This window comes from Scyliorhinus canicula, chromosome 16 (genome assembly GCF_902713615.1).
Source record: "Scyliorhinus canicula chromosome 16, sScyCan1.1, whole genome shotgun sequence".
NCBI classification, from domain to species: Eukaryota; Metazoa; Chordata; class Chondrichthyes; order Carcharhiniformes; family Scyliorhinidae; genus Scyliorhinus; species Scyliorhinus canicula.
Genome location: NC_052161.1, coordinates 12,199,268 through 12,220,875, shown reverse-complemented (window position 1 = coordinate 12,220,875; position 21,608 = coordinate 12,199,268). Strand labels below are relative to the sequence as shown.

Genomic DNA, 21,608 nt, shown 5'->3' with positions numbered 1-21,608 from the left:
TTTTTTTCAGGCCCTTGTCTTGAAATCACAACTCATCCTGCAGCATGCTGCCAATTTTGGATCCTCAATTACAAAAATCATCTGTTGTCAACTCCGGAGAGGGTTTCTCTGGTTGACACAGATGGTGTTTGTGCAGAAAATGCTGCATAAACTCCCACCATGGCAGATGATAAATCGCTGGCTTTGAAAGCAGACCAAGGCAGGCCAGCAGCACGGTTCAATTCCCGTACCAGCCTCCCTGAACAGGCGCCGGAATGTGGCGACTAGGGACTTTTCACATTAACTTAATTTGAAGCCTTCTTGTGACAATAAGTGATTTTCATTTCATTTTTCATGATAGAATTTATATTATACTCAATAAAGTATCTGGAATTAAAAAATCTATATGATGACAATTAAACCATTGTCAATTGTCGGAAAAACCCATCTGGTTCACTAATGTCCTTTAGGGAAGGAAACCTGCCATCCTTACCTGGCCTGACCTAATGTGAGTCTAGATCAGGGGTGGGCAAACTTTTCCGTGCAAGGGCCACATTCAGAAATTCACAATTCACAAAGGGCCGCATAGTATATTAAGTAAAATAATTACTTCACCCGGTTATGATGCTGGGCGCCTCATATAGAACATAGAACAGTACAGCACAGAACAGGCCCTTCGGCCCTCGACGTTGTGCCGAGCAATGATCACCCTACTCAAGTCAACGTATCCACCCTATACCAGTAAGTAACCCAACAGCCTCGCCCCATTAACCTTAAAAAAAAATTAAAAAAAAAACATTTAAAAAAAAAATTTTTTTTTTTTTTTTTTTAATGACTTGGTGGGCCGCAGAAATACCTTTGGCGGGCCGCATGCGGCCCGCGGGCCGTAGTTTGCCCACCCCTGGTCTAGATCCACAGCAATGTGGTTGACTTTTAACTGTCCTTTCAAGGGCAATTAGGGATGGGCAATAAATGCTAGCACAGCCTGCGATGCCCACATCCCTCGAATGAAAAGAAAACTCAGCAGGTCTGGCTGCATTTGTGGAGAGAGAAACACAATTAATGTTTGGAGTCAATTGACCCTTCCGGGATCCAGAGACCCAGGTTCGATTCTGACATCAGGTGATTCTTTGTGGAGTTTGCACATTCGTTATGTTTCTGCACGGGTTTTCTCCGGTTTCCTCCCACAGTCCAAAGATATGCAGGTTAGGTGAATTGGCCACACTAAATTACCCCTTAGTACTCAAAAGTTAGGTGGGATTACAGGGATAAGGCAGGGAATTGGACCTCGGTAGGGTGCTTTATTGGAGCAGGCGCCAGTACAGACTCGATGGGCTGAATGACCTCCTTCTGCACTGTAGGTGTTCTATGATTCTATGATAACTAAATTTGTATTTTATTCATGCCCTCCTTTATAAAGACAGAGCAATGCACCTGAAGTTCTGAGAAACACAAATTTTAGTGAGGAGCTGAAGGAAATCAGTATTAGTAGAGAAATGGTTTTGGGGACAATAATGGGATTGAACGTGATTAAATCTCCAGGTCCTGATAATCTTCATCCCAGAGTACTTGAGGAAGTGGCCCTAGAAATAGTAGATCCATTGGTGGTCATTTTCCAAAATTCTCTGGACTCTGGAATGGTTCCTATAGATTGGAGGCTAGTTAATGTAAGCCTACTATTCTGGAAAGGAAGGTAGAGAGAAAACGGGGAACTATTGACCAGTGAGCCTAACGTCGGTAGTAGGGAAGTTGCTGAAGTCCATTATCAAGAACTTCAAATCACTGCGTTTGTAAAGCAGTGGTATGATCGGGCAAAATCAGCATGGATTTACGAAAAGGAAATCATGCTTGACAAATCCACTGGGATACTTTGAAGGTGTAACTAGTAGATTTGACCAGGGAGAACCGGTGAATGTCGTTTATTTAGACGTTCAGAAAGCTTTCGACAAGGTCTCATATGCAGTTTACTATGTAAAGTTAAAGTGTATGGGATTACAGGTGGTGTGTTGAGATGGATAGAAAGCTGGTTAACAGACAGGAAGCAAAAAGTTGGAATAAATAAGTTTTTTTCCGATTGGCTGGTAGTGACAAGTGGGGTACTGTAGGGATCTGTGCTGGGACCCTAACTGTTCACATCATGATTTGGATGATGGAATTAAATGTATTATCTCAAATTGCAGATGACACAAAGTTGGATAGGAGGGTGAGATGTGAGGAGCATGCAGAGATGCTTCAGTGTGATTTGGACAGGCTGAGTGAACGGCAGATGCAGTATAATGTGGATAAATGTGAGGTTATCCACTTTGGTAGCAGAAATAGGAAGGCAGATTATTATTTGAATGGATGTAAATTGAGAGAGATGAATGCCCGGCAAAACCTTGGTGTCTTTGTGCATAAATTGCTGAAAGTAAATGTGCAAGTACAGCAGGCAGTAAGGAAGGCAAATGGTATGCTGGTCTTCATAGCGAGAGGATTTGAGTATAGGAATAGGGTTTACTACAATTGTATAGGGATTGGTGAGGCCACACCTGGAGTATTGTGTGCAATTTTGGTGTCCTTATCTGAGTAAGGATTTTCTTGCAATGGAGGGAGTGCAGCAAAGGTTTACCAAGCTGATTCCTGGGATGGCAGGACTGTCATATGAGGAAAGACTAAGTCGGTTAGGATTCTATTCATTGGAGTTTGGAAGAGTGAGAGATCTCATAGAAACTTGTAAAGCTAGCAGGATTAGACAGGCTAAATTCAGAAAGGATGTTTGTGATGGTGGGGAGTCCAGAACTAGGGGTCATAGTTTGAGAGTAAGGAGTAAACCTTTTCGGACTGAGAAGAGGGGAACTTCTTCACCAGAGAAGGGTGAATCTGTGGAATGTATTACCACAAATGTAGTTGAGGCCAAAACGTTGTGTGATTTCAAGAAGGAGTTTGATATAGCTCTTGGGGCTAAAGGGATCAAGGGATATGGAGAGAAAGCAGAATCAGGGTATTGAGTTTGATGATCAGCCACGATCATAAAGAATGGCAGAGTAGGCCGGAAGGGACAAATGGTCTCTTGCTTCTATTTTCTATGTATATAGTTTCTATATATGTTTCAATGTAAACAAGGTAAAAATGGCTTGGATGATTTGTTGCAGACTATGAAACAATGGTTAGCGGGAATGAGCCAAATAATTATGTAGGTTTGAAGGCAAGGAAAATGTCTAGTATTACCATGATAATCAGTAATATGGTTAAGTTCATAGAATCATAGAATTTGCAGTGCAGAAGGAGACCATTTGGCTCATCGAGGATGTTCTTGCAATGGAGGGAGTGCAGCAAAGGTTTACCAAGCTGATTCCTGGGATGGCAGGACTGTCATGTGAGGAGACTAAGTCGGTTAGGATTCTATTCATTGGAATTTGGAAGAGTGAGAGATCTCATAGAAACTTGTAAAGCTAACAGGATTAGACAGGCTAAGGAAAGCCTAGGAAAGAGCACCCTAGGAAAGAGCACCCTACTTAAGCCCACACCTCCACCCTATCCCCATAACCCAGTAACCTACCTAACCTTTTTGGACAGTAAGGGCAATTTAGCATGGCCAATCCACCATCTTTGGACTGTGGGAGGAAACTGGAGCACCCGTAGGAAGCCCACGCAGACACGAGGAGAATGTGCAGACTCCACAGAGACAGTGACCCAAGCCGGGAATCGAACCTGGGACCCTGGAGCTGTGGAGCAACAGTCAGTGCTAACCACTGTGCTACCGTGCCGCCCATTGACCGTTTGCATTAGATAATTTAGGATCGCAAAGAACTTGGAAGTTAATGTGGTGCTAATCTGTGGGAGGGCACATGAAATATCTCGACCTGTAAACATTCAAGTTCCAAGCTCTCTAATTTCAACAGAGGCAAAGTTGAAAGTTGATTTAATTAATCAAGTTTTGCTTGACAAAAAGTTTATTCCAAAGAATTATTAAGATTATGCTGGATAGATGCCAGAACAATTTAGGGCGGTTAGGTGGAAAGATTTTTTTACCACAAGCGATTGAAGTCAAGAATCTCAAAATGAGTTAAAGCGGCTCAAAGTAATGTTAAAACAAACCTCACTCCTTTGGATGTTATTGCAAACCTTTAGCCCATGCTTAGTTCATGTTGATGAAAAAAAAATAATTGACACTATGGAATATGAGATGAAGATGAGCTCATCCCAAATATTCCATATAGAATAATGGAATGTTTCAGCATGAAAGGAGGCATCATCACCAACTGCTTCATCAATGACCTTCCTTCCATCCTAAATGGAGGTGTTTGCTATTGTTGCACAATGTTCACTATTTGCAGCTCCTCTGATACCAAAGCAATTTGTGTTCTTATGCAGCAAGACCTGGACAACATTGAGGTTTGGGCTGATCAGTGACAAGTAACTTATGTGCCACACAAGTGCCCGGCAATGACCATCTCCAATTGGAGAGAATCTAACAATTTCTCCTAGAGAATGAACAGCTCTCAGTTCTGCTAGAAGCAGAAGTAAAACAATGGAATAATGAGCACGAAAGCCAAAACTAAAGAACAGTGAGCTCTAGAAACTAGGGAATTAAAGATATATTTTGGGAATTCTGGAGTCAAAGGAACAAATGGAAACTGGAATTGGAACAAGGCACTGTTCATTGAAGTTAAAGGAAAGCTGAAAAGAGTGAAAAGGAATGGGCTTGTGAGAAGCCAGAGGTATCTGAAGTAATTCTAACGTTATGAGATTTTGCTACAGCCTGTGAAATGATAGTTGAAGCTATTTGTGGCTGGAGCTTTTGAGAGTTTATGTAAAAGCTTGAGAGCATTCAAGACAAAGAAATACTGAAAGGAGAGTTGTAAAACCTGGAAGCGGAGCTTTGTTGGGAACAGTTGGAGAAAGCATTGTTTGAAAGAAGATTCTAAAGTGTGTCTTCTTGAGAGTGGAGTTTGGAATCACTTGTAGAAACTGGAGTGCAGTGAGAAAAGTAGTGCAGTGAGAAAAGTTGGCTCACGGTGGGACAATCATTTGCAGGAGGTGGTGCGGAGAAATCCACTGTAGTTCACTTGGTTTCAGAGCAGAGTGTGTCTGACTACAGTCAGCCTGTGGCCTTAAAGCAGCTGTGTGTGTTTACTGAGACCATTACAACATAAGATATATTTTGTAACCAGCATAAGATATATTTTGTAATCTGTATTAATCTTGAAACCTGTGAACATTTGTGAAGACAAGTGGGAGTAAAGTATTAGAGTATTATTGAGTATATTATTAGAGTATTATTGTCCAACTTTTCAGTTTTAATAAATGTTCATTTTGGTTTTCACAAGCTAATTGGCAATCCTGTGACTCTGTTCCTCCATGTTTTCTAAAGTAAAAGTTATAGCCACTTGAGCCAGGGTTCTACTCTGGGACCTCCCCATCCAATAGTCACACCAGCTGGGATCATAATAGAAGTGACTCGGGAGGTTTCATTATGTTATATGAGTATATGGTTGTTGTGGTGGAAGGATAATCATTGATGAAAGCAACTGAAGATGGTTCAGCCAAGAGCACTGCCTTCAGGAGCTCTGCAGTGATGTCCTGAGGCTGTGATGGTTGACTTCCAACAAGTACAATCAACTTTATTTGTGCTAAGTATGACTTCCGACCATTGGAGAGCTTACCTTAATTTCCATTGATTTGAGTCACACTCACCGCACCGCTGGAACTTGGCTCTTTTATCTATGTTTGGACCAGGGCAGCACGGTGGCCTAGTGGTTAGCACAACCGCCTCACGGCGCTGAGGTCCCAGGTTCGAATCCCGGCCCTGGGTCACTGTCTGTGTGGAGTTTGCACATTCTCCCCGTGTCTGCGTGGGTTTCGCCCCCACAACCCAAAAATGTGCAGAGTAGGTGGATTGACCACACTAAATTGCCCCTTAATTGGAAAAAATAATTGGGTAATCTAAATTTAAAGAAAAAACAAAAAAAAAAAAGAAAAAAAAATCTATGTTTGGACCAAAGCTATCATGACGTCTGGAATCCGTCCTGGCAAAATCCAACGGAAATTTGAATGAATAGGTTATTGGTGAGTCAATGCTGCCTGATAGCACTATCGATTATGTCTTCTGGCACTTGGTTGATGATTAAAAGTAGGCAGATGGGATGCCAATTGGCCAAATTGTATTTGCCCCACCTTTTGTGGACAAGACACACTTGAGAAATTTTCTCCTTTGTTATGTCGATGTCAGTGTTGTAGTTGTACTTGAGCAGCTAGACTGTAGGTGTGGCTAATTGTGAAACACAAATTTTCAGCACTTCACGAGCATGTTGACAGGGCCCATTGATTTAGGTTTATCACTTGGGGTGAAATTGAATTGTTTGAAAACTGGCCTTTGTGATGGTGGGACCCTCAGGATTATGGCTCCCTCGAAGCAGCATGGGTGTGCGGCTGCGCAACAATCATGCCATGGAAGGAATTAACAGGTCAGACTGTAATTTTAAAGGGGACTGTGTGCAGTGCAACAAATACACCAATTCAATTTCCACTTGCCTTCAGTTTTCTTTGCGCTGTTCGTATCCGCCTGCTCCAGGAAAAACCTACCTTGAGCCCAACCATCCAGTCCAGGACCAGAAACTATCAGACACATACATACACAAACACACACACACACGCACTATATTGGTGAAGCAAAACATCCACGAATTGCCAAAGCAGGTGTCATCTTTGGCACACTTCTAGGGTGGCATGGTAGAACAGTGGTTAGGTCTGTTGCTTCACAGCACCAGGGTGTCAGTTTCGTTTCCCGGCTTGGGTTACTGTCTGTGCGGGGTCTGAACGTTCTCCCGTGTCTGCGTGGGTTTCCTCCGGGTGCTCCGGTTTCCTCTCTCACGTCCAGAAAGACGTGCTGTTAGGTGAATTGGACATTCTGAATTCTCCCTCAGTATACCCAAACAGGTGCCGGACTGTGGTGACGAGGGGCTATTCACAGTAACACGGTGTTAATGTAAGCCTACTTGTGACAATAAAAATTGCTGCTATTGTTATTATACATCAGTCTGGGAATGAAGAGAAGTAAAGTCTAAAGAGCATTAACGCTGTCCACTATGCTCTACGCTTGCAATACTTGGGACAGAGTGTAAACATCATGCCAAGGACTTCCGGTGCCTGCCATGGTGTGAGTGGCCATGTATTTGGTGGCTCCAGCTCGTGGCATTTCTTTTGGAACTTTTCACTGGTTAACGGCTGGATGTGCGGAGGCAAAAAGGTGCAGGAGTACCAGCAGAAGAGAGTGACCCACTGGTGCATGGAGCTGAGGGTCAGAAGTGGTCGCAAAAGAGGGGAACAGAGTGCAAATCTGGTGCAGTGTCTGCGAGACACATGTAAATGGCGGAGGGTCAGGGAGCAGCCCTGCCGGCTCAGTGGTCAACAGAGCAGCTGGTGGGCTTCCTGAATGGGAAGTTCAACTAGAAACGTAAGGAAAATCTGAGGACCTGGCGAGGGCGGTGGGCTCGATTTAAGGCAGTGATTGACCGTGTGGAGACGAGGCTCGAGGCCCAGGGTCAGACGATCCAGAAGATGGAGGAGGTGGCAGGAGAACACGAGGAGAAGCTTGCCTCGATGGCAGCAGAGATGGGGCTGGTGCGGGATCAGCAGAGGTGGCTCCAGGAGAATGTCCTGGAGAATCAGTCACAGCTCCAGGGTCCCAGGGTCGATTCTTAGCTTGGGCCACTGACGGTGCAGAGTGCACGTTTTCCCCGTGTCTGTAAGGGTTTCCTCTGGGTGCTCCGATTACTTCCTACAGCCCAAAGATGTCCAGGTTAGGTGGATTGGACACACTAAATTGCCCTTAGTGTCCAAAAAAGGATAGTTGGGGTTACTGGGTTACAGTGGATAGGGTGGAGGTGTGGGTTTAAGTGGGGTGCTCTTTCCAAGGCTGAATGGCCTCCTTCTGCACTGTAAATTCTAAAAAAGGAGGCATGTGGTCAGGATGTTTCTGGAAATTACAGTAAAGCATTTACTGTAATTTACCAAGCCTCGATGACTGATCACAGTCATGATTTCTAATAGATTTTTATGTGGTACAGTGATCTTGCTTCGTCGGCACCATCCCTATTCACCTAGATGAAGATTTTCTTGCCATGTCTTTTTATTATAACTTTTTCTGATGCTATTGATGCATTTAGGGCATCTTGGGGTGGGCCTCACTGAGGAGGGACTCTCCCTCCCCTTTAATCTAAAGTCAGGTGGGCTTGGATTACAGTAGTGCATAGCATTAGTACATAGCAAAACTATCTCACACCAGCACTACAATTAGTACAGTATTTTCGGATTTAAAAAAAAAGAGTACCCAATTATTTTTTTCCAATTAAAGGGCAATTTAATGTGGCCAATCCACCTACCCTGCACATCTTTGGGTCGTTGGGGTGAAACCCACGCAGACACGGGGAGAATGTGCAAACTCCACACGGACAGTAACTCGGGGCTGGGATCAAACCCAGGCCCTTGGCAAGTAGGCAGCAATGCGAACCATTGTGCCACCATGCTGCCCGTATTTTTGGATTCTTTTTCAGTAGAGTGAGCAAGATTGCTAGAGTATTAGATGCAGTGATAATCTCATTCTTCTCGCTTCCTTTAACTCCTCTACCTCTTGAAGAGAAGGAAGACATGGCGAATAATACTATGTGGGCTTTGTGTGTACTTTTGAGTGTTAATCAGTAAACCTGACTGTACTTGTTTGATAAATATGTTACAGATACTTAGCTGTGAAATATTTCTCGTTTGAAGATGAAGTAAAAGTTTGTTAAAAGTGGGATTTTGGCTAATTTATAGAAACCTTTTATTGGTGTAAAATTAGAGTTGGGAAGAGACAAGCTTTCCATCAAATTAATTAGTTATTAAGAAAATGGCTTAATCTGAATATTGTGCCTCATGAAAATCGCTTATTGTCACAAGTAGGCTTCAAATGAAGTTACTGTGAAAAGCCCCTAGTCGCCACATTCCAGGCGCCTGTTCGGGGAGGCTGGTACGGGAATTGAACCTTGCTGCTGGCCTGCCTTGGTCTGCTTTCAAAGCCAGCGATTTAGCCCTGTGCTAAACAGCTTACTGGAAAATAAATTGTACGTTAACGGTGCAAGACATTAATGCTCAAAACAGTCATCAAGTGCAGGATATTAAGACACAGGGCAGAATTCTCCTAAAAAAGCATGAAGCGGGGTACAATTTCCACTGGGTGTTGGGCGCGATCCCGATCGCAATCCACCCATACTTGGTAATTTTTTTTTGAGGGGGGGTAGTTTTGCACTAGCTCAGAGACGGACGAGGCCTAAACACGGCAGCAGGTCTGGGATACAGCCCCGCGGGGATGCTTGTTGAGGGGGGCTCGGCAGCCCATACCACCAGGTGCTTGAGAGTCCTGCGAAGGCGTCATAGTGGCCACTGCTTAATATGTCGGGCAACAGAAGCATCATAGGACTCCTGCTGTTTGAAAGATCCCCTATTCCATGTATTAAATTCCACCCTTTGGTGTGGAATAGGAAATGGGTAGCAGAGTTCTCAATGAGTTGAAGTTTATCTAGTGTTAATGATGAGAGTTTACCCAGGAGAGCATTGACGCATTGTTACATATGGAGGTGACAAATGCATTGATATCCTTTCCTCACCGTAAAATCAGATTTGGACTGTTAGACCGTTCATCTACTCCAGTGTTACTCCTGCAAAAAGTGTGTTCCTCATTACGATCCCAGCTAATGTTACGAAGTAGAACCCAACTTGGTAGATCTTAACTTTTATTTTTTGTTTAGAGATGTATTTATACTTGGTGTTTTGGGGCCTGCTGAGATGTAGTTACATACTTTACTATGAGATTTACTTTCATTTGATATTTTTGTACGACATGTAAATTTGATTTTTGAGATGGAAACTCTAATGAGCATTTTCCTCACTGCTGGATTAGTTTTCCCTCACAAATTGAGAGTATTCCCATGCACCCTGGAGTTACTCCATAGTGCAGGAGTATTCAGCTTTTGTCTTGGATATTCAGCTCAGCTTTTGTCTTTTTGGGCTATTTAGCTGAATACTGAAAGCACCAAGGATTGTGTACACGCATATATTATAATGGGCAGTTTAAAATGTGATTGCTTTATGGTGAGTTATTTCCTATATCCATTAGAAATTCCAAAAAAAAATTCATAACAAACGTTGAATGTATCTGAACAGGATCACCGAGTTCAATCATAGATGTTGTCATGTATAATTTCCTTCATAGTGCAGCATTCTCTTGAAAGATAGTGGGACATTGTTGGGACACTGGTAGCAATTCAAGGGTACAGTCTTCCTGTTTAGAAATAAGATTAAGCTTGGTCGATAATCTGAGTAAATACTATACACAGAAGATGCACTCATGGCACAATAGCAAAATGATCAGAAGATAATGTTATTTTTAAAAAATGCAATCTTGGGATGTTGGCGTCACTGGCGAAGCCAGCATTTATTGTCCATCCCTAATTGCCCTTGGGGAGGTGGTGATGAGCTGCCTCCTTGAACTGCTGCAGTCCTTGTGGTGTAGATACACCCACAGTGCTGTTGGGGAGGGAATTTCAGGATTTGGAGGGGAACTTCCAGCTGGTGGTGTTCCCATGTGTCTGCTGCCTTTGTCCCAGATGGTGGTGGATGTGTTTGGAAAGTGCTTTATAAGGAGGCTTGGTGAGTTCTTGCAGTGCATCTTGTAGATGGTACACACTGCTGCCACTGTGCATTAATGATGGAGGATGTGAATGTTTGTCTATGGGGGTGCCAATTTGTCCTGGATAGCGTTACGCTTTGTGACTGTTGTTGGAGCTACATTTATCCATTCAAGTAAATAACATCCAAATTGTGACATCTGTACTTTAACTGAGCGTTTGAATGGCTGTATGTTTTTTGGAACTTGTGTGATTTCTTGTCCCTTTTTGCAATGTTAACTTGCCCCAGTATCCTGGCTGTCGGGTTACAATGGCCGCCTACTACAGTTGGCAAAATGCACCTGAACTAAACCATGCACTATAAACGGCGGGACCTGCATAAAATGGGCATACTTTTTCCTGTGGATGCCACTGTGATTGCAAGCAGAAATGTGCAGTATTACTTCACTGGTATTGTTATTTGTCTCCTGTATCAGGGAAGAAAATATCGTAAAACGTGCATGCTTGTATTGGAATCCTTGCTATTAAATTTGCTGTGGGTGCTTTTACTGATGTAAAAAGATTTTATTATAAAGTGCACTTAAAATACTCATCAATTATTTTTTTCTTAATGCTCATCAAACCCTATGTTATGAGTGTAACCATGAAAATAATGGTTTCTGCAACTTTCACTGTTTTCAGGATCTTTGTGTTATTTACAGGGAAATTTTGAGTTGGAGAGCATTTTCTTTCACTTTCAAATATGATCTGATTATAACTTGGTGTGTGTTTAAGACTTTTTAAAGACATTTTCTTTTGTCTAGGTTTACTGGACTGGAAGGACCAAGTGGCTTTGGTTTTGAACTGACCTTCCGGCTAAGACGAGAAACTGGGGAAACAGCACCTCCAACCTGGCCAGCTGAGCTAATGCAGGGTTTGGCCAGATATGTATTCCAGTCAGGTAAACTTCAGTAATTGTTCATTGCTGACATTGTGTAGAATCTCGACCAGATTTTGCTTCTGACAAAACAAAACATCTTCTACAGCTTGTATTATATTAAGACTTTTAGTGCAATTCTGAGTCAATTTTGAACCATATTGCATTTTTGCACTTTCGCCCTTGGTGTTTCCTAACCACTGATGTACCTTTACATCTCTTGCTTCTCAAATTGGTGGGGTCCCTTGTGAAGGATTCCGTACCACCCTCTGCCAAACACTGTCTCTTGCTGTCTACTTTCTCCTGTAAAAAAATAAATTGGGAATGAGCAACGCAGTGCGCTGAAAAGTGACATTGAAGGGGCGCATGTCAAAATGCAAATGTGTAAGCATTATAGTTGAGAATCTTCAAGCAGCATATATACATTTGCTGTGAAAATGAGTGCTGTTGCGAACAGATTTGGTGGAGTGAAAATTGGAGGCTGTCAAGATGCCCGCAGGAGAATATTTTGAGATAAGTGCAAAAATAGCATAGCCGTCACATCCACCACTCTCCTGATGATGGCAGTGACCTTTTGGTACTGTATCGATGTGCTATGGACAGTTCAGCTTTTACTCCTTTTTCTATTTGCTGATGTTTTTTACATCCTGTTGTTTGACGTTTTGTTTGCCCATTGCAGAATGCAGTGCAGCTTCCCACCTTCCCACAGTCTGCCAGAGTACTCCCAGGATTTCCTCATTAAATTTCACAGCCATTTATCTTCCTCCTAGTTGTTGCCATTGTCTCCCAGAGAAGCAGAAAACCAAAATTAAGGGACAGAATTGTTAAAACAAGAACACAAATGCGAGGGTAAACTTTGGTTTGTGACAGTTTTAACAAGATCTTCAGGCACTTTTAAAAATATTTAAATAAAATTTAAAAACAAACCCTAGGATTAAAATATCCAAATTTAAGAGAAGTCTGATTTCTGACTCCCATCTGGGCCAATATTACATGTTGTACGCAGGTTTCAGAGCAGTGTGTTGAGGAACCGACTAGGCTTTTCTAGATCTAGTATTATGTAATGAATAATGGCTAATCAATAATTTAGTTGTAAAAGAACCTTTAGGGATAAGTGACCATAATAAGATAGAATTTCCATTATGTTTGAAAGCGAGGAAGTTCAGAGGCAGTTCAATCTGAAGGCAGGGTATTAAAGCTGAATAAAGGAAATTCTCATAGAATTAACAGTGCAGAAGGAGGCCATTTGGCCCATCGAGTCTGCACCGGCCCTTGGAAAGAGCACCCCGCTTCAGCCCACCCCATCCCCATAACCCAGTAACCCCACCCAATCTTTTTGGACACTAAGGACAATTTACCATGGCCAATCCTCCTAATCTGCACATTTTTGGACTGTGGGAGGAAACCGGAGCACCTGGAGGAAACCCTCGCAGACACGGGGAGAATGTGCAGACTCCGCACAGACCGTGAACCAAGCTGGGAATCGAACCTGGGACCCTGGAGCTTTGAAGCCACTGTGCTACCGTGCTGCCCATAATTCTGAAGGCATGGGAGACAAATTGGCTGTAGTGGAGTGAGAATATATGTTAAAAGGCATGACTGTGCATAGAAAATGGGTAGTCTTCAAAGAACTATTGCAAAGCTTCCAGCACCAATACGTTCCTTCAACTTGCAAACGCCCCAAAATGTCCTGTCAACCGTGGTTGACAAAGGAAGTTAAAGATTATATAAGATTAAAGTCTCCAGAAACAGGAGCAAACCTGAGGATTGGGAGGTTCTTAGAATGCAGCAAAGGAAGGTCAGAAAACTAATGAAGAAACCGAGAACAGACTTTAAATGCCAGCTTGCAAAATAAACATGAAAATGGACTGCAAAAGCTTCTATAGGTATGTGAAAAGGGAGGGGTTGACTAAGACAAAAGTGAGTCCATTAAAGGCAGAATCAGGAGAATTCATAAGGTGAATATAGATGGCAGCGAAGTTAAATTTTTACTTTGTGTCTGTTTTCACTAAGGAAAATAAAGGAAATCACCCAGATGTAGAGATCCAAGGGATTAGGGAGAATGCGGAGTTGAAGGAAATTAGCCTCGGTAAGACGATTGTATTGGAGAAGTTAATGGGACTGAAACTTGATCAGTGGCCCCCCATACCTGATATTAAGCAACCGTGGGCGTTGAAATTGAAAGAGGTTGCCAAGACATAGCCGATGCATTTGTGATCATCTTCCAAAACTGTATTGATTGTAGAATAGGTACTGAGGATTGGAAGGTAGCAAATGTCACCCCACTAAAGAAGGGAGGGAGAGAGAAAACGGCAAATTACAGACCTGTTGGTGTATATCAGTCATTGGGAAAATGCTAGAATCTATCATAAAGGATATGATAAATGGACACTTGAACAACCATGACCTGATCGGGCAGTCGGCATGGATTTAGGAATGGGAAATCATGTTTGACGAACTTGTTGGGAGGCTTTGAGGTTGTTACTGACAAAATTGATAAAGGAGAGTTGATGGACATAGTATATATGGATTTCCAGAAGGTTAAGGTCCCCTCAGAATGTTGATTGGGTGGCCCAGTAGTACAGTGGTTAGCACTGTTGCTTGACAGCGCCAGGGTGCCAGGATCGATAACTGCTTGGGTCACTGTGCGGAGCCTGCACGTTCTCCTTGTGTCTGCGTCGGTTTCCTCCATGTGCTCCAGTTTCCTCCCACAAGTCCCAAAATAAATGCTGTTTGATAATTTGGGCATTCTGAATTCTCTCTCCATGTACCCGAACAGGCGACTAGGGGCTTTTCACGGTACTTCATTGCAGTGTTAATGTAAGCCAACTTGTGACGATAAAGATTATTATTATTGTGATTATCAGGCAGCACGGTGGCGCAGTGGGTTAGCCCTGCTGCCTCACGGCACCGAGGTCCCAGGTTCGATCCCGGCTCAGGGTCACTGTCCGTGTGGAGTTTGCACATTCTCCCCGTGTTTGCTTGTGTTTCGCCCCACAACCCAAAAGATGTGCAGGATAGGTGGATTGGCCACGCTAAATCGCCCCTTAATTGGAAAAAAGTGAATTGGGTACTCTAAATTTATAAAGAAAAAATTATTACGATTATCAAAATAAAAGCATATGGAATAGGAAATAATATAATGGTATGGATTAGGGATTTGCTACCTCGCAGAAAACAATGGTAAGAATAAAAGGGTCATTCTTGCATTGCCAGGATGTGGTTAGTGGTTTACAATATATAATCAATGATTTAGATGTGGGGACCAAATTTAATATTTCCAAATTTGTGGATGATACAAAGCTAGGCAGGAATGTGTGTTGGAGGCAGCACGGTGGCCTAGTGGTTAGCACAACCGCCTCACGGCGCTGAGGTCCCAGGTTCGATCCCGGCTCTGGGTCACTGTCCGTGTGGAGTTTGCATATTCTCCCCGTGTCTGTGTGGGCTTCGCCCCCACAACCCAAAAATGTGCAGAGTAGGTGGATTGGCCACGCTAAATTGCCCCTTAATTGGAAAAAATAATTGGGTAATCTAAATTTTAAAAAAAAAGGAATGTGTGTTGGGAGGAAGATGTAAAGTGGCTACAGGAGGATTTGGACAGACTTAGTGAGTGGGCAAGAACATGGCAGATGAAATATAATGTGGGAAAAATGTGAGGTGACCCATTTTGGTAGAATGAACAGATGTGGTAAGAAATTGGAAAGGGTTGATGTAAAAAGGGACCTAGTTGTCCTTGTCCATAAGTTACTGAAATGAAGAGACTTCCGGTTGCGGCTATGCGGAGCTAAGTCGCATGTTCGGCAGCTCCCGCTAGAAACTGACTTTTGGGCTCTTTTTAGGGCCCCCAACGGAACCTTTTCGACGTCTCCTGGAGTGGGACGGAGTCAGCAACATTTCCCCAGCAGTGTATGGCCTGGACCAGGGGTGGGTCGAGCAAAAAAGTGCCAGCAAAGCCAAAGCAGGAGCGAGGGAAGAAATACAAGATGGCGGCGGGTGGAGACCAGGCGGTATGGATGCAGTGGGCGCAGGGGCAGCAGGAGGCTCTTCAGCGCTGCTTCAGGGAACTCAAAACGGAGCTGCTGGAGTCAATGGAGGCTTCAATTGGTAAACTGCTGGAAACTCAAATGGCCCAGGAGGTGGCGATCCGAGGGGCAAAAGGTCTCCGAAAACGAGGACGAGATCTTAGGCATCGCGGTGAAGGTGGAGGCGCATGAGGCGCTCCATAAGAAATGGCAGGAGCGGTTTGAGGAGATGGAGAATCGTTCGAGGCGGAAAAACCTGCGGAACATGGGCCTCACGGAGGGGCTGGAGGGGTCGGAAGTGGGGGCCTATGTGGTCATCATATTAAATTCGCTGATGAGAGCGGGGTCCTTTCAGGGGCCCCTGGAGCTGGAGGGGGCCCACAGAGTACTGGCGAGAAGGCCCAAGCCTAACAAGCCGCCACGGGCGGTGCTGGTGTGGTTCCACCGGATGGCTGACCGGGAGTGTGTGCTCAGGTGGGCCAAGAAGGAGCGGAGCAGCAGGTGGGAGAGCGCGGAGGTACGGATCTACCAGGACTGGAGTGCGGAGGTGGCAAAGAAGAGGGCCGGGTATAACCGGACGAAGGCGGTGCTACACAGAAAGGGAGTGAAGTTCGGCATGCTGCAGCTGGCGCGTCTGTGGGTCACCTACAAGGACCGACACTTTTACTTTGAGTCCCCGGAGGAGGCGTGGGCCTTCGTACAGGCCGAGAAACTGGACTCAAACTGAGGGTTGGGTATGGGGGTTTGCATGTAGCTGTGTTACATTTTGAGGGGGGGGGGGGGTTCTCTGTTTATTGTTGGTTCTTTGTTGCTTTTAGGGTGGATGGGGTACTGCTTTTGCTTGGGTCTGTCGTGTAGGCTTGGGGAGGGGGGCGGACCTGTAATGTGGGGGGCCGATGGCGGGAAGGACCGGTAAAGGGAGCAGCGTCAGAGGAGGCGGGGTCGGGTAGGTGGAAAGCGCGGGCGTCTTCCCGCGCTGAGGGCTGAAGGGGGTGGGGCCGGAGCTGGGAAGCGCGAGTTTTTTTCCCGTGCTTGGGGGGGGGGTACCGGGTTTCTGCTGTAATGGCCAAGAGGGGAGCTGCAACAGGTAGAGGAGATCGGGATGGTGGTCTGCCGCCGTGGGGAACGGGGGGGGGGGGGGGGGGGGGGGGGGGGGGCGTGGGCACGTGGCGGGCTGAGAAAGGGTAATAGCTAACCGATGGGGGAGGTGGGTAGGTAGCCCCCTGATCCGGCTGATAACCTGGAATGTAAGGGGACTGAATGGGCCGGTCAAACGGGCTTGTGCGTTTGTGCACCTGAAGGGGCTGAAAACGGATGTGGTCATGCTTCAGGAGATGCACCTGAAGGTGGCGGATCAGGTTAGATTGCGGAAGGGATGGGTTAGGCCGGGGCTGGATGCAAAAACGCGGGGGGGGGGGGCGGCGGCGGTCCTGGTGGGAAAGAGGGTGTCGTTTGAGGCGTCGAACGTGGTAGCTGACAGTGGTGGGAGGTATGTGATGGTAAGTGGCAAGCTGCAGGGGGAGCGGGTGGTGCTGGTCAATGTATACGCCCCAAATTGGGACGATGCGGGTTTCATGCGGCGCATGTTGGGCCGGATTCCAGACTTGGAGACGGGGGGGCCTGATAATGGGGGGAGATTTCAACACGGTGCTAGATCCGGCACTGGATCGATCCAGGACGGGTAGGAGGCCAGCGGCGACTAAGGTGCTGAGGGGGTTTATGGACCAGATTGGGGGGGGGGGGGTTCTCCCATGTCCACAAGGCCTATTCCCGGATAGATTTTTTTGTTATGAGTAGGGCGCTGATTGCGAGAGTGAAGGATACTGAGCACTCGGCGATAGCCATTTCTTTTTTATTAAAAATAATTTTTATTGAAAGAATTTTTTACATGAAGATATTTACCCCAACTAACTATAAAATATTACAAAATATTCCCTCTTAACAAATATCCCCCCCCCCGCCCGAACTCGCGCGCGCGTTGTCCCTCCCCCCTCTCCCAAAAACAAACAAAGCAACAATCAACATCAAACATGAACTGCGAGCAAATTTGCCCGCATTTCAACCGTAAATAACCCACCACAACCGTTGTTGCCCCCCCCCTGCCACCGCCTGAAGAACCCTTGCACCGACCCTCTCAGGGCGAATTTGACCCTTTCCAACTGAATAAAGCTTGCCATGTCATTAATCCAAGTTTCCACGCTTGGAGGCCTCGCGTCCTTCCACTGTATTAGTATCCTTCTTCGAGCAACTAGGGACGCAAAGGCCAGTACTCCGGCCTCTCTCGCCTCCTGTACCCCCGGCTCCACCCCAACCCCAAAGATCGCAAGTCCCCATCCTGGTTTGACCCTGGATCCCACCACCCTCGACACCGTCCTTGCCACCCCCTTCCAGAACTCCTCCAGTGCCGGACATGCCCAAAACATATGGACATGGTTCGCTGGACTTCCCGAACACCTGACACATCTGTCCTCACCCCCAAAGAACCGACTCATCCTTGTCCCCGTCATATGGGCTCTATGTAGCACCTTAAATTGAATGAGGCTAAGCCTCGCACACGAGGAGGAAGAATTAACCCTCTCCAGGGCATCAGCCCATGTCCCATCCTCTATCTGTTCTCCCAGCTCCCCCTCCCACTTGGCTTTCAGCTCCTCTACTGATGCCTCCTCCGCCTCCTGCATTACTTTGTAGATGTCCGATATCCTCCCCCCTCCGACCCAGACCCCCGAGAGCACCCTATCACTCGCCCCCCTACTGGGGAGCAAGGGAAACCCTTCCACCTGCGTCTAGCAAATGTCTTCACCTGCAAATGTCTAAACATGTTTCCCGGGGGGAGCCCGAATTTCTCCTCCAGCTCTCTCAGGCTCGCAAACCTCCCATCTACAAACAGATCCTTCAGCTGCCTGATGCCCACCCTGTGCCAGCTCTGAAATCCCCCGTCCATGTTCCCCGGGATGAATCTATGGTTCCCTCTTAACGGTGCCTCCATCAGACCTCCCACTTCCCCCCTGTGTCGCCTCCACTGCCCCCAGATCTTGAGGGTGGCCGCCACCACCGGGCTCGTGGTGTACCTCGTGGGAGGGAGCGGCCATGGCGCCGTTACTAGGGCCCCCAGGCTTATGTTGCCACAGGACGCCCTCTCCATTCGTTTCCAAGCTGCCCCCTCCCCTTCCATCATCCACTTGCGCACCTATCGATACATTTGCCGCCCAGTAATACCCCGAAAGATTGGGTAATGCCAGCCCTCCACTATCCCTACTCCGCTCCAAGAAGACCCTCCTCACCCTTGGGGTGCCGTGCGTCCACACGTAGCTCATGATGCTACTCGTCACCTTTTTGAAGAAGGCCCTAGGGAGGAAGATGGGCAAGCACTGAAATAAGAACAAAAACCTCGGGAGGACCGTCATTTTAACGGACTGCACCTCTGCCCGCCAGCGACAGCGGCACCATGTCCCACCTTTTAAATTCCTCCTCCATCTGTTCCACCAGCCTGGAGAAGTTCAGCTTGTGGAGAGTCCCCCAGTTCCTTGCCACCTGCACCCCTAAATATCTAAAACTCTTTCCTGCTCTCTTAAACGGGAGTCTCCCGATTCCCTCTTCCTGGTCCCCTGGGTGTATCACAAATACCTCACTCTTGCCCAAGTTTAGCTTGTACCCCGAAAAGTCCCCAAATTCTGCTAGCAGTTCCATCACCTCCGGCATTCCCCCTTCTGGGTCTGCCACGTATAGCAGCAGGTCGTCCGCGTATAGCGATACCCGGTGCTCCTCCCCGCCCCTTGTCAGCCCTCTCCACCCCCCTGAGCCCCTCAGTGCCATCGCCAACGGTTCAATTGCCAGTGCGAAGTGCAGGGGGGACAAGGGGCACCCCTGTCTGGTCCCCCGGTGGAGCCCAAAATACTCCGATCTCCTACCATTCGTCACTACGCTTGCCGTCGGGGCCGAATAGAGCAGCTTCACCCATTTAATAAATCCCTCCCCAAATCCAAACCGTTCCAGCGTCTCCCACAGGTACTTCCACTCCACCCTATCAAATGCTTTCTCCGCGTCCAATGCCACCACTATCTCCGCCTCACCCTCCACTGCCGGCATCATGATGACGTTTAGCAGTCTCCGCACGTTCGTATTAAGCTGCCGCCCTTTCACAAAACCCGTCTGGTCCTCGTGTATCACCCCTGGCACACAATCCTCTATCCTGGTAGCCAGGATCTTTGCCAGCAACTTGGCGTCCACATTCAAGAGCGAGATAGGCCTATATGACCCACACTGCACGGGGTCCTTGTCCCGCTTCAAGATCAGAGAGATCAGTGCCTGCGACATTGTCGGGGGCAGAGCCCCCCCCTCCCATGCCTCGTTGAAGGCTCGTACCAGCACAGGGCCCACCAAATCCGCATATTTTTTGTAAAATTCCACCGGGAACCCGTCTGGCCCCGGCGCCTTCCCCGTCTGCATATGCCCAATCCCCTTGACTAGCTCCTCTAACCCTATTGGCGCCCCCAGCCCCTCTACCAGCTCCTCTTGGACCTTGGGGAACCTCAATTTGTTCAAGAAGCCCTCCATCCCCCCTCCCCTCGTCGGCGGCTCTGACCGATACAGCTCCTTATAGAAGTCTCTGAAGACCCCATTTACTTCTGGCCCCTTCTGCACTACGTTCCCACCCCTCTCCCTCACTCCCCCAATTTCTCTAGCCGCATACCGCTTGCGGAGCTGATGCGCCAACATCCTACTCGCCTTCTCCCCATATTCATAAATCGCGCCCTGCGCCCTTCTCCACTGTGTCTCTGCCTTTCTGGTGGTCAACAGGTCGAACTTAGCCTGCAAACTGCGCCGTTCCCCCAACAGCCCCTCCTCTGGTGCCTCCGCATATCTCCTATCCACGTCCAAAAGCTCCCCCACCAGCCTCTCCCTCTCCTGTCTCTCCCTCCTTTCCCTATGTGCCCGTATGGAGATCAGCTCCCCCCGGATCACCGCCTTCAGGGCCTCCCAGACCATCCCCACCTGCACCTCCCCCGTGTCATTAGTGTCCAGATATCTTTCAATGCTCTTCCGGACCCTCTTACACACCTCCTCATCCGCCAGCAACCCCACATCCAGGCGCCACAGCGGACGCTGGTCTCGTGCCTCCCCCATTTCCAAATCTACCCAGTGTGGCGCATGGTCTGAGACCGCTATGGCCGAGTACTCCACTTCCCGTACTTTCGGGATCAGTCCCCTGCTCAATACAAAGAAGTCAATTCTAGAATAGACTCTGTGGACATGGGAGAAAAAGGAATACTCCCTCGCCCTCGGCCTCCCAAACCTCCAGGGATCTACCCCTCCCATCTGCTCCATAAACCCCTTTAACACTTCTGCCGCTGCCGGCCTCCTACTCGTCCTTGAACTCGATCTGTCCAGCACGGGGTCCAGCACTGTGTTGAAGTCCCCCCCCCATGATCAGGCCCCCTGCCTCCAGGTCCGGGATGAGGCCCAGTAGGCGCCTCATGAAGCCAGCGTCGTCCCAATTCGGGGCATACACATTAACCATCACCACTTTCTCCCCCTGTAGCCTACCCTTCACCATGACATATCTACCCTCTTTATCCGCCACCACCTCCGCCGCCACGAACGACACCCTCTTCCCTACCAGGATCGCCACCCCCGGTTCTTTGCGTCCAGTCCTGAGTGGAACACCTGTCCCACCCACCCCCTTCTCAGGCGGACCTGGTCCGCCACCTTCAAATGGGTCTCTTGTAGCATTGCTACATCCGCCTTCAGTCCCTTCAAATGCGAGATTACTCTCGTTCTCTTGACCGGCCCATTCAGCCCCCTCACATTCCAAGTGATCAGCCGGGTCGAAGGGCAGCCCGCCCCTCTCCCCTGCCGACTAGCCATATCCTGTCACCTGCTCGCCCCGAGTCAGCCCTCCCCTTCTGACCCGCTCCCCATGGCGATGGCGCCCTCCCCCCACCCCTCCGGTCCTCAACTTCTCCTCCCTGGCCTTTTCAGCAGCAACCCGGTAGCCCCCCCCTCCCCCTCCCCCCCCCACCCCCCTCCCCCCCCCAGGCTAGGACCCTT

General features: G+C 47.3%; 1 protein-coding gene across 4 annotated transcripts in view; it reads left to right on the top strand.

Annotated features, from left to right (window-relative positions):
• sufu (suppressor of fused homolog (Drosophila)) overlaps positions 1-21,608 on the top strand; it is a 157,283-nt gene that overhangs the window by 40,451 nt on the left and 95,224 nt on the right. For all 4 annotated transcript variants that reach the window (XM_038821666.1, XM_038821665.1, XM_038821667.1 and 1 more), the window contains one exon: positions 11,426-11,562. In XM_038821666.1, coding sequence (XP_038677594.1) covers positions 11,426-11,562 — 137 coding nt within the window. The remainder of the gene's footprint in view (positions 1-11,425; positions 11,563-21,608) is intronic.